The following is a 13,164-nucleotide window of genomic DNA, read 5'->3' on the forward strand; positions in this document are numbered from 1 at the left end:
TTAGCGTGCTGGTGTGCGAATCCGAAAGTCCACGGTTAGCATCCCGTTGTAAGAGAGACGATTAAATTCCACTATTCGATGTATATTAGAGTAGCCTAAAAGTTGACAGTGGGACTAACTGTTTTCCCTCTAGTCTAGTCTAACAGTTCAAAATTAGGAACGGCTAACACAGACAGACCTTCTGTAGCTACTAGCATCATGAAAAGACACAAGAAGGAAAATATCGATGCTGAAAAATGAGTAATCCTTAAAATTTGTAGTTATGATTAATTACGATTGATAAGAGTCATGTTCATATAGTCGTCCCTAATTTTGAATTGGTAGGCTATGGGGAAGGCAGATAGTCAACAGTACCCACCGCCAACTCTTAGGCTACTTTTGTCTGACCCAATTGTGGGATTTCACTATTAAACCTATAACGTACCCACAGCCCCAACAGATCATGAACCATGAACTTTTGGATTCATAGTTTAGTTTCACTATTTTCGTTGAAATCTTTGAGCACAGATAGCTAGCTTTAAGTTTTTTTAAGTTTTAAAAATACTTCCAACATAACTTATACTAACTTCAGTTTGTTGTTTAATGTATTAATGCAGAAATCTTATTCACCGTTCATAAACTGAGTCTTGCACTCAGTTTGTTCCTGTAATATCAATTTCCCAAACAGAAGAAGTGCTTGTTATATCTTTTGAAGATGATAGCAAGGGCAGTTGGTAAATATCATGACGACGACAGACAAATTAAAGAACTTTCCACACTGTGAACCAGAGCTCCAAGTTATAAAAGTCCCATGTAACTTAGATAAAACGACCACGTCACGAGAAGGCGCTTCTTCAGTTGTATGGAATGACATACGTCGGAGCGAAGGAGAAGAAAATGTGAAAAGCCGTCGCCTTACACTTGCTCTACCGCTTACCCTTTCTTCTCCAGTTAACGTTAAGGTAAGTAGATTGTAATCGATCCATAAACTGCCTTTGTACTATATTATAATTTAGACATTTTCTTAGAAATCAGGATGAGTAGATTAACTCTAGCCATCTTAGTTTATTATAGGTTGATCCATTTTATATCCTGTAAACTACTCTTTACGGATTAAGATAAATAGAATAGATATCATTCAAAGAATCTGAAAGTTTTGTTTTAATGTCACTTAATCTGTTTCTAATTCATGTAATCGTCCTTTCAACGCCTTCAAGGTTAATTGAAGTCCGGATTATTCATAGGTGTAGGTCGTTATCAGTTTATATAATTTAATCCGTTTTTATACCTCCTATAATCCTTATCTTACTAAAGCAACTAAGTGATTTAGATTAAGGCTTACATTGATTCTGGCGATGATCATTATTCAACTTCTTCACGGTAATCTAAGGAAAAGGATGATTCGAAGAAGCTGTACCTGTTAGTTTATCATTCTTTACTTGAACTCGAAATTTTAAAAAATATATTCAGAAGTAGTTTACAGTTACAAATGTATAAACTATACGTATATCTCTCTACATCTATTAATGTTATCACGAGAATCGTTATAGTAAAAGTTCTGTAAGAGAGATGTACTCTATTGTTTCTTTGATGTTACTTTCTTTAACAGTATTGATTAGAATATAGGTTAGTAAATCTCCTAAGTTGGCCGAACCTCGTGAGTTATTATTGGATTTACGGTCGAAAATATCATTAACACCTAATGTACTCAACTGATGAAACTATGTATTCTAAGCTTTATAAGTAAGAACGTAAGAAAACTACATTTAATTAGCTATACTCACAAGTACGTGGAATGTTAGTTTCGATCTAAGTAGGTAGCATGTTTTGATCAAAAGTTAATGTTAACTGCTATCGTATTTACTATCACTGAATTTATTGTGGTATTTATAAGTGTTTTATCAATGTTCTATTTATTGCAACTGAATTTAATGCATTGATCATTATGTACTAGTCATAACGTCATCGAGTATTTTAATTCTATCTTTATTGTTTCAAGACTATTTTTATAGCTCTTAAAGCTAAATTATCAAAGTTTTTATATTCTATTAGATTTTAGTAATATTGTACCAGCTATGCTCTTCTTTGGTGTAAAATTATTGAAAGAAACTTAAGAAGTTTTCCCAATCATATCATAAAAGAATAGCAAACATTCAGCAATAAATACATTAAAATGCATGTTTATCAACTCTATTAACTCGACGACATCATCTGCATATTTCTTGAGCAGTTTTTTTTGACGTCACAGACAAAATGACGCAATCCTGAGTGATCTTGATACAAACCACACCAATAGAAAGAAGTCTGTTTTACCATTAGTCTCTTTTGTTTCAAACTTGAACTTCTGTTGTTGTTGTTCAAATCTTTGTGAAGATGTAAAGTAGTTTGTGGTAAACGGTATTGACACTAAGCAGTACAGAAGTAAATTATTAGCAGTCCTTGTTAATTACAAATAATATTTTTACTCATAAAACTGAACTATTAGCATATACCTGCAAGTCAGAACATTTTATAAGTATATAAATGGGGACCTAAGTATTGCAATAAGAACCAGGAAGAATGTCACAGAAAAAATTCCCACTTTAAACCATTTTGCTGAGTTCAAACTAGGAACAAAGACTGAAAAACAAACGAATTCTCTCTCTCCGTTCGATTGGAGTATGTTCTAATGACGAAAACTGTGTCTCTGTTAAAACAGTGGTGTGAACATTAATAATTCTACCAAGCGGTATATTCTAGTCGTTATTACATCCACTAATCAAACCATTTTCTTGTTTTGGATAATACTGAAGCACATCTAGAATTTTATGTTAAATACACCAGAAGTAAATATACCAAACAAGAATGATTTATTAAATAGAAAATTCTCCTGAGTTAGGTAACTCGTAATAACAGTTGTGACACTTATATCTTGAAGCGTCAGATGTATGATACAACATGATTTCAAGTTGAAATATGTTAGTTTTACTGTTAGTACCACAGAATAGAGATAACTGACTGAATCCAGCTGTTTCGAATAGTGGACCTTTATTCTTCAGGGGCAAACTGGGAATGTTTACTCCTGAAGAAGAAAAGTCCACCTTTCGAAAGCGCTCGGGTTACAGGGTTTTTATTTATTTCTATCAAAACTTCTTGAACCTACTTGTTTTTCTAACACCATGAATGAATCCAGCTGTTGTTGGAAACAAAGGATCCGAGTAACAAAGAAATCAATTTGAAAACGACTCCTGGAACCATATGTCCGGTTATGCCGAATGTCACCAATAATTTCGTATGCATCGAGATTAATGCTAGACATTAATTCAGAAGTCCAGCCAAACACTGAACTACAGAGAAAAAAACTGTTTGAAAATTGTTTATTAACTCCATAATCAACCATAGTTTCATACGAGCTATAGATAAATTACAGGCACTTCAAAGGCATATTTAAAATATCATAGACCTAAGCGTTATGCTAAGCTTGATTGTTCAAGTATTGTAAAAAGTAAATATAGTTAACTGCATAGTCGACAAAGATCTAGAAATAATACAAAGTAGGTAACAAACTCGCCAAGTGTTAAATATTTTTTCACTTCGAGAAGACCACATTAGATTGTAAGCTTTACGATCTGATGAAGACCGTTACCTTGAAACGTCACAACAACAAAACTTCACGATTTTTAAACTTATTCTTTATTTTCTGTTCAAGTATTGTACTGAGCCTTCTAATTACTATTTTTTTTTTTTTACTCGGTCTACAGTATTCTAACTTTGATATTGTTTCCTGCTACTGATTGATATCCACATGGTGAAAACAGCTTATCTTAGGTTTTAAGTGGAATATTGAAAGCTCAGGAAAGAAAAAAATATTACAACTTCTTATTTTGACGTTTATTTAGAAAGTATTTGATAGAACATTGAAATATTAAAAAGGAATTTGAAAACATTTTTATTGATCATGTAATTTCTGATAAAAGTTTATACACTTATGAAAACGCATTATATATTTTAAAATATGAAAATATTGTCTAAACTGTTTTTTTTTTCAGAGATTGAAAGCTGGTTTGAACCTCGCTAACAATGAGTTTATTGGAAGATTAGCTGAAAGTCTAATCAAGGTGCAGATGAAGCTTGAATATTCTTTTAATTATTTATATATGTATATGCTCAGTGGCAAGTCTGAAGGCTTATAACACTAAAAACGGGGCTAAGGTACCCGTGGTAAACACAGCACAGATAGCCCATTGTGTAGCCTTTTGCTTGTGTGTATGGTGTATTGTACAAAAGAAAGGGTACATGATACTAGTTTATTAGACATGAACTCTCGGCATGGCCAGGTGGTTAGGGTACTCGACTCGCAATCTGCGGGTCGCGGGTTCGAATCCCCATCACACCAAACATGCTCGCCCTTTCAGCCGTGGGGCGTTATAATGTGACGGTCAATCCCACTATTCGTTGGTAAAAGAGTAGCCCAAGAGTTGGCGGTGGTTGGTTATGACTAGCTGCCTTCCCTCTAGTCTTACACTGCTAAATTAGGGACGGCTAGCGCAGATAGCCCTCGTGTAGCTTTGCGCGAAATTCAAAACAAACAAACAAACAGACATGAACTCACCTTATGCGCATATAAGGCTAAACAGCAAGGTCAGAGGCCTCTAGAGTTCATGTAAAATTCCCTAGCTACTTCAACTATAGCCTTCCCTAATTTTAAAGAACTGAGTAGAAGGTGGGCAACCTGTCAGTAGCGTTCGCCGCCACTAGCGTTTGTTCTACCCTTTGAACCGATTAGCGGGATTGATTGTTACTCTTATAACATACTATGCTCGGACTATGAATCTGGGGATTCGTGGTTTCGTGCCCGTTTCGTCAAATCACGTTCTGCACTTTGTAGTCATGGATGCGCTATAAGCGTAACAATCAAGTCCCACTATTCGGTCAAACAAGAGTAGTCTAAGAACAAGCGATGGTTGTTGTTGGCCAGTTACCATCCGACACGCTAACCTCTATGCCACGTCTGTCCCTAGGTACAATAAAATAGTCGTTTGGGCTTATGCTGGTTTTTTGTGAGTACGTTGACTACCTGTTGTTCTAAAGGACACTGCTTGGGTTTAGAACGTTTAAAAAATACACTGTGGACAAATTACTCAAAGACAAAAAAGAATTCTGTATTTCTGTTTTTTCGCAACATAAATGTATCGAATTGAAGGGAGAAGACTGACTTCTGGTCTGCGACAGTGACAGATTTTCACTTAAACTTTGTTTATGGATGATTTTTACTACACTTTAAGTGCACTTGAAGCGCCATTTTACTTTCTTTATTCGCAAAAGCATAGTAAAAATAAATACACTGATTAGAAATTGAACGTTAAGCATAGGTATTTTTATGTTTTACCGAAAACAAATAATATTTGTAAAATGAAATTTATAATTTGTGCTTAGCTCATTTTTTTAATTCTTAATTCGTAATTTTTTTTCATATGATGATTTCCATGGGTTCAATTTCTCATTAACATTGAATACTGTTCATCTGATGGTTTTCTTCGGTCCGGTTTATCATTAACATTGAACACTGTTCATCTGATGGTTTTCTTCGGTCCAGTTTCTCATTAACATTGAATACTGTTCATCTGATGGTTTTCTTCGGTCCAGTTTCTCATTAACATTGAACACTGTTCATCTGATGGTTTTCTTCGGTCCGATTTCTCATTAACATTGAATACTGTTCATCTGATGGTTTTCTTCGGTCCAGTTTCTCATTAACATTGAATACTGTTCATCTGATGGTTTTCTTCGGTCCAGTTTCTCATGAACATTGAACACTGTTCATCTGATGGTTTTCTTGGTTTCAGTTTCTCATTAACATTGAATACTGTTCATCTGACGGTTTCGTTGGGTTCAGTTTCTCATTAACATTAAACACTGTTCATTTGATGATTTCCTTTGGTTCAGTTTCTCATTGAAATTGAGTACTGTTCATTTGATGGTTTCCTTGGGTTCAGTTTCTCATTGAAATTGAATACTGTTCATTTGATGGTTTCCTTGGGTTCAGTTTCTCATTGAAATTGAATACTGTTCATTTGATGGTTTCCTTGGGTTCAGTTTCTCATTGAAATTGAATACTGTTCATTTGATGGTTTCCTTGGGTTCCTCTTAGATTACTGTTTAGTAGTTACTCAATATTTAGTGAGAGGGATAACAAATGAGGTTATAAACTCATTGTGCTTATTCCTCTTAGATTACCGTTTAGTAGTTACTCAATATTTAGTGAGAGGGATAACAAATGAGGTTATAAACTCATTGTGCTTATTCCTCTTAGATTACCGTTTAGTAGTTACTCGATATTTAGTGAGAGGGATAACAAATGAGGTTATAAACTCATTATGCTTATTCCTCTTAGATTACCGTTTAGTAGTTACTCAATATTTAGTGAGAGGGATAACAAATGAGGTTATAAACTCATTGTACTTATTCCTCTTAGATTACCGTTTAGTAGTTACTCGTTATTTAGTAAAAGGAATAAAAATGAGACGCCATATTCATAATGTATAGTTAATGTTTTTATCTTTCTTGGAAATGAAAATTAAGAAAGTTCATAATAAGAACAAATCCAAGCTTCAACTCAGGAATTCTTTAATGTATAACAAAATTATCGGTACTTACTAATTTTCAATAGTTTGGGAAATATTGTATTAAATATATTTTTGTAGTAAATTCCTACTACATTAAATTTATATGTAGTAAATAGTTTTTTAATAAACATATGAAGGTCTTGAAAGCTTCAATGAAAGTGACACCATCAATGTACCTAATGTCTGGAAGGTTCAATTTTCTCCTTTTTTATAAGGTTAGGATAACTATTGAGACAGTTTCTTTATTTAATGTATTAATTGTGATACTGGGGCCTGTCATGTCTTGATGGTTAAGGTGCTTGTCTCGCAATTTGCAAGTGCGAATCCTTTCGCCTATCCTATCAGCCGTAGGGATGTTATTATGTAACGGTCAATACTACTATTCATTGATAAAAGAGTAGCCCAATAGTTGGCAGTGGATGGATCAATACTGTGATCCTAAAGAAACCGAACCGAATTACCTGTTTTGTTATCATAGTTGTGTTGTTCCTTAAAATAAAAGGTAGCTACGTTGAGCCTTAGTTTTAAAACTTTATTTGATGGGGAAGTCCTCTAAACTCAGTAGTTTGCAGTCTGTTAATTAACGGTGTAACTCGGCTTATCTTCGTGCATGATTGACGCCTCGTACTTGATAAGGCCAGAGCGATGGATCTGTTATGGATGGACTAATTAGGCTAATATTCATAGAGCACTTTAGCATTATTGTATCTACACAGAGCCCCTAGTTGATCGGCGGTAAGTCTGAGGGCTTATAAGGTTAAAAATTGGATTTGGTACGCGAGATGGGCAGAGTAGGTAGTCCATTGTGTAGATTTTTGCTTAATAACAAACAGACAAAAAAATTATACATAGTTAATGGCCACCTAATTGCCGATTTATCACACCTTAGTTTTGAATATCGTTTGTATCAATAGCAGATAAAATAAGCTTCACGAGATACTACAGACGTTGCAAGCTTATATTATTCAATGCATACAACGTAAAGGCAAAATAGTTATTGTGATTGTCAGTTAGATGTTACATCGTTGAATGGCATTGCTTTATTGCAGGCAAAAAAAAAAAGTAGGCACAATAAAAACCGTGTTAGATAACCAAAACAATGCAAAATAATGCAATATGGTTTATAAAATACTTAAAACTTAAAATGTCATCCAACTAGCAGATTTTTATATAAGATAGTTATTTCCGAGCTTTTAGAGTGATAAAAACGCTTTGCATGGCTGCACAAGTTATATAAAAAAACGATTATAGAAGATATTTAAAACGTCACCAAGAACAGGATGTAACTGTTCGACTCATATTAGCTCTGTAATATTAAGTTTCGCGTTATGTGTATTATTTAAAGAACAATAGCAATATTAGTACCTGTTTATCTGTGCAGACAAAGGCGGCTAGGTAGAGGTTTTTGTTGATAACAACATTATTATCTTGTCAAATGAAAGGACTGTGACGTTTAGTAAACTATAAAAAGGCTCAAAGTGTAATATTGTACAATGCGTATTTTTAGTGAAAATCCAACTCACTACAGCACAATATTCGTTGTAAGGATACAGAGAAAAATTACGTTTTCACAAGACAAGATGGGATAACAGTCTGGAATAGTACAGAAACGTTTGCAACAAGAAAAAAGAAATGTAAACTTATATATTCGCTGATAGTCTGCCAGTAGTTTTCATGTAGATAATTAATTATTGTAATGAACAAACTATTGTATTGTTTAAACAGAAGTTTTCTTTATTATTCCAATCTAAAAAGACCTTCTTTTTTACAGAAAGAGTTAAATATGTCTAAACGAGAAAGGTGAGTCAACGAACACTTTCATATTCTGTTTAAATAAATTTAGAAGTTTCATATTTCTTGTTACTCATTAAGTTTGTCCATGAGATATTACATTTCAAATTCAATTTCTACAATATTAAAAAGGAACAGAGAACGATAAGGTATAATTAAGGTGAAATTAATTCTATTTTAATAAAATACTCTTTGACATCAACGAAAGATCAAGAAATAATTATCAATTTTAACTACAGAATAAACTAAGTTATCAAAATAAACTACTTTTAATATATAAAAATTTTATGTTGTATATTAAAACAAGATTGTTATGTCATGGTATATAGAATCAACTGATTACTAATTATTTGAACGATTTATACTTTGAGTTATTGTCTAATTAGAAAGTTTCGTAACTCAGTCTAAATGATCCTCTCACGTTTCATATAAATCATGTCTTGAGTAACAGAGATTTGTTTTCCTTTTTTTCTCGGCCATTGTACTTCAAGAAAACCCATGACTGCTAGCACGTCACCGACTTTAGCCCGTTGTCATTCGCCCGTCCCTCATTGTAAGTATTTAGTTTGTTAAGCTTTTAATTAAAGATTGCAAAAATTACCTGTCATACCCAAATTCATGTGACGAGCCACCTTTACCAACAATATATAAGATATAACGTTCATTAATCATGATTTTTAGCTACTTAACATCGTTTTAAATACGAAATAAATATAAGCACGTTCCATTCGATTGTACTGTCATGTTAATTATCAGATTGTTAAAGTTTAAATTTTGACTTCAACGAAACTTTACTTATCGTGCTTTGTAGGTTAAGACGGTATGTAGTAAAGTCGAATGGATGAAGAGGAATACGTGTGGACATAAATATACAAAACAAAGAATAACACCAAAGGAAATGTACCATCCAGATGTGCATGAGACATATTCTTTGGTTGTTGTTTTTTTTCCTTTCGATGCTACTCCTCTTTGATGTAGTTTATTTGTTGTTTAGCACAAAGCTACACAGCGAGCTACCTGTACTCTGCCCACTGGGGATATCGAATCCCTATTTTTAGCGTTATAAGTCCACAGACTTACTGCTGAGCCATCTGGGGCTTCTATTTGAACAAAGTTTCGTTATTAGTCCTAGATTTCCACCCCAATCGGCGTTCTTACGAATATTATCCTTAACTAAACAATTCTCCACGATATGCTGCTTTATGTAGGGCTTACGTTTCTGTATGAATGATAAATCATCCTCTAAAATTCTGTAAAACAAATACTATCATTAACTATATTATGAGATGAAGATAGCTTTGGATGATTAAATTTGATATAATGGCCCAAGTAATAACAATTACAAATTCAAAACGTAACTATTATTCTCGGCAGTGCACGTGTTAGATTATAAATATTTTTAATATATGTAGCAATAATTATTTACGAAAAATATAAACATACAAGACACAGCAATAAAAAAATGTGTATAAGTACATAGACTCTAATAAGTAGAGACAGAGAAAATCTCTGGAATATTTGTTTAAAGAATGTTTTAATTGTTTGATTGGCATAGTTTCTGTGATTTTCTTCTGCTTACGTAACGTCTTATTTATTACTTTGAGTAACTGCTCTCCAACACACCTTATGAAAAGATTCACAAGGACATCTCTGGATAGTGAACCGTGAAATGGAATTATCCCAACAAGTGCAGAACTTAGGAAAATATTCTCTCTTCACTATAATAATGTAACATTTTCTAACAGAAGATCTGTTAAAATTCTACAATAATAATCACAATTTTTTATAAATATTCTTCATTGTGAGTAACAAGCAAACTACAAAATGCTTTTATGACCCGCTCTGCCCTGGGTACCCTCGTTGTTTTTATCCCTTGTAACCAATAAAAATAACATCACTGTTAGCTTACAAAGAAAACTTGTTTATTTGCACAAAGCTGCGTAATGAGCTATTTTTAGCGTTATAAGCCCTCGAACCGGGGAGGGGGCGTAACAAAAGTACGACTGACGGTATTTAGATATTCTTTTAATTCCAAGGTTAGCGGCACTGAAAATTTATTAAAAGACATAATTGGTTTTACCAAGCTCTTATTATAATATAATCCTCTTTGAAAGTACGAGTAACAGGTGCAACCAGGATTTGGTAATTAATTAAAACTATAAGAAACGAATCAACTAGTGGTTAAAAATGTTTGTGTTGTTTCAGAATTACTGTTATATGAATAGGTAAATAATGTTCACTGAATGAAATACTCCTCAAATTATTGATGCGCTTTTTATATTTTCTTTTCTTACAAACAGATGATTGTGTGTTATAATTATGGGATGTGTCTTTTGCATCATTTCTTCGGCTTCCCATTAATCAGAAGTGGAAAAAAATTAATTTAAACAGCAATGAAACAAACTACCTACTAATTACTGATTGATCAGCTTCTGCTTTTCACACAAAACAAACGAAACGCCCATAAATTTGTTAGCCACATAAAATCATCAAACTTGGTAGTTATTGCAAGGGAAGGTCATGACGTTAGACAAAAGTTATAATCCGTCATATTCAGTTGATTAATATCATCTTTTTCTTTCTCTAGACAACTAAGTTACTTACAGTGTATAGAATGAAAGGACCAATAAAAGAGGCACAGACTTTCATAACATTATCAAACCAAGATCTCAGTCATAGAAGTGTTTCAAAAAACCTCATCAAGTGATCGCATTACGTTGTAAAATGTATGTTATGAAATGTTTGAGTGACGCCTCTCAAACCATAGAGGAACGTAGTAGGACATCTTATTCAATTAAAATATAAGCTTCATAAAGCATTTCTTGTAAAGTGGTGAAATGTAAACACTGTTATGAAGTCGTATTATAAACTTCAATAGAAAGTTAATCGAGTTGCTGAACAAAGATCTATGTTGTTAAGCGTACACGTTTTACTAGCATTGTTGGGCTTCGTTTGTTATGCTGTAGTTTATACTTAAATATTTATTGTTAGAAAATATATGAAAATACACAGTAAACAAAAAATCATATTTTGATACAGATTTAACTATGAAAAACTTACGAGTCGATAGTTCACAAAGTGATATTAAAATAAAATATCTTGGTTTGTAATTAGATAAATCAAACTTATTTTTTGGAAACCATAAACAAAACGATACAATTATCTGATTGCGATATGCATTTCAGTACATTTTCAAAAATTTCATAATTTTTATAAACTACGTGATCCTTATGGACAGTTATAGAATATATTTCGACATATGATATACTCAAAAACAGCACAATGTATAGTTAAGTAAACACTAGTTAGAATATTTATGATACAATATTTAGTGCACAAAAAAAAACTACGTAATGTACCTGAACAGATGGTGAATATCCAAATATTGACAACTTGAAACTTCACGTATTTTGGGAATGTTAAGAAAATGAGTTTATTATGTGGTGGTTTGTGCTTTAGAAACGGTCTATTAACAATGTATATTTACATATTTATTGTGAGTTATTAAATACAGAATAATATATCTAACATACTTACTGATTTAAGAAGAAAGTTTGAACCTTTTGTAGAAGTTTACAGATGTACAAATTACATTCTTAACTTGCTCTATCGACCGACAGAGAACCTTATCCTTTTGTTCCATGTGGCTATTCACAACTGGGCGACTAAACTTTACTTAGGACCCGTTGTTTGTAAACGATTTAAATTGTACCCAGCTTGGTATATATTTTTTTTTTACTACAGGTTCCCTAATGACAGGGTTACCACCTTCAGAGTTTTGAAATAAGGAACATCAATGCAGAGATAGGTACAGCCATATAATATGATAAAGAAAGTAGAAAAGCTCGTATCTCAGTCACGTACACATGGATAGTGAGTTCCTTTGGCATTCGCGCTGATTCTATAGGTGTTCTAGGGTTGAGCCCACCCTAAATAATTTAAATTTTAGAGAAAAAATGATGCAGTCTGATCCAGTTTAATTACTTTTTTTCTCTCTCAAGGTCCACAATGTTAGAGTAAGTTGATCTTCTTTACTCTAGATATATATGTGTAAAGCATATTTTCAAAAAGAAAAAAAGGTTGAAATATTTTTGGAAAATATATATTTAGAAAATATAAAAGATAGATGTGTTCATGACTTTATTGATTTTTCATAATTTTCAAGTTTCGCATTCATGCAGGAAGTAGTACTTTATTACTCACGAGATGTAAACTGGACGTTTCGTCTTCCTAATTACATGTTGTATAAAATCAGAACAGATTTGGAAGTTGTCCCAGAATTTCTGAAATTGTTGTAAAACTAAATGTGAAACATAGTGGTTCATAAAACAACTAATTCTGGGGCAACTTTCTCTATACAGCCTGTCGGTGCTTGCATTAAACTGCTAATCAGCTCTCAGTGAGAATCTTCATCGGTGTTTTTGTTAATTGGCAACTCCTTTTTTCTGTAACCACAGATTACTGTATTCAAAATGACCAAGAAATGTTCGTTTGTTTAAATTGTTTTGAGGCAACGGGATGTAAACTATAGATCCTCAAATTCGTTATTAGGCACGTTAACCATTAACGCCAGGCCTCGTTACGAAATAACATCTTCACATGATTGTATTATGATATATGTCAAATATATTTTGATGAACCATAAAGTTCGTCTGAGGAAAAAATATACGTATGGTACTGTTATTTACAGTGGCTTAAAGGTCAGTTGGAAAAGAAAAAGACAACAACTGTAACGCTTTGTTTGTTTTTGGAATTTCGCGACAAAGCTACACGAGGGTTATCTGCGCTA

At 33.0% G+C, this 13,164-nt stretch overlaps 1 protein-coding gene across 1 annotated transcript in view; it reads left to right on the forward strand.

Annotated features, from left to right (window-relative positions):
• The first annotated feature begins 611 nt into the window (after window positions 1–611).
• The window catches only part of LOC106478604 (microtubule-associated serine/threonine-protein kinase 3-like), a 62,741-nt gene continuing 50,188 nt past the window's right edge, over window positions 612–13,164 (forward strand). Inside the window, exons 1-4 of the mRNA XM_022382224.1 lie at window positions 612–941; window positions 4,008–4,076; window positions 8,356–8,384; window positions 8,867–8,928. Of these exons, the coding sequence (XP_022237932.1) occupies window positions 723–941; window positions 4,008–4,076; window positions 8,356–8,384; window positions 8,867–8,928 (379 nt within the window). The 5' untranslated portion in view covers window positions 612–722. The remainder of the gene's footprint in view (window positions 942–4,007; window positions 4,077–8,355; window positions 8,385–8,866; window positions 8,929–13,164) is intronic.

The sequence above is a fragment of the Limulus polyphemus genome, unplaced genomic scaffold (genome assembly GCF_000517525.1).
Source record: "Limulus polyphemus unplaced genomic scaffold, Limulus_polyphemus-2.1.2 Scaffold231, whole genome shotgun sequence".
Lineage (NCBI taxonomy): Eukaryota > Metazoa > Arthropoda > Merostomata > Xiphosura > Limulidae > Limulus > Limulus polyphemus.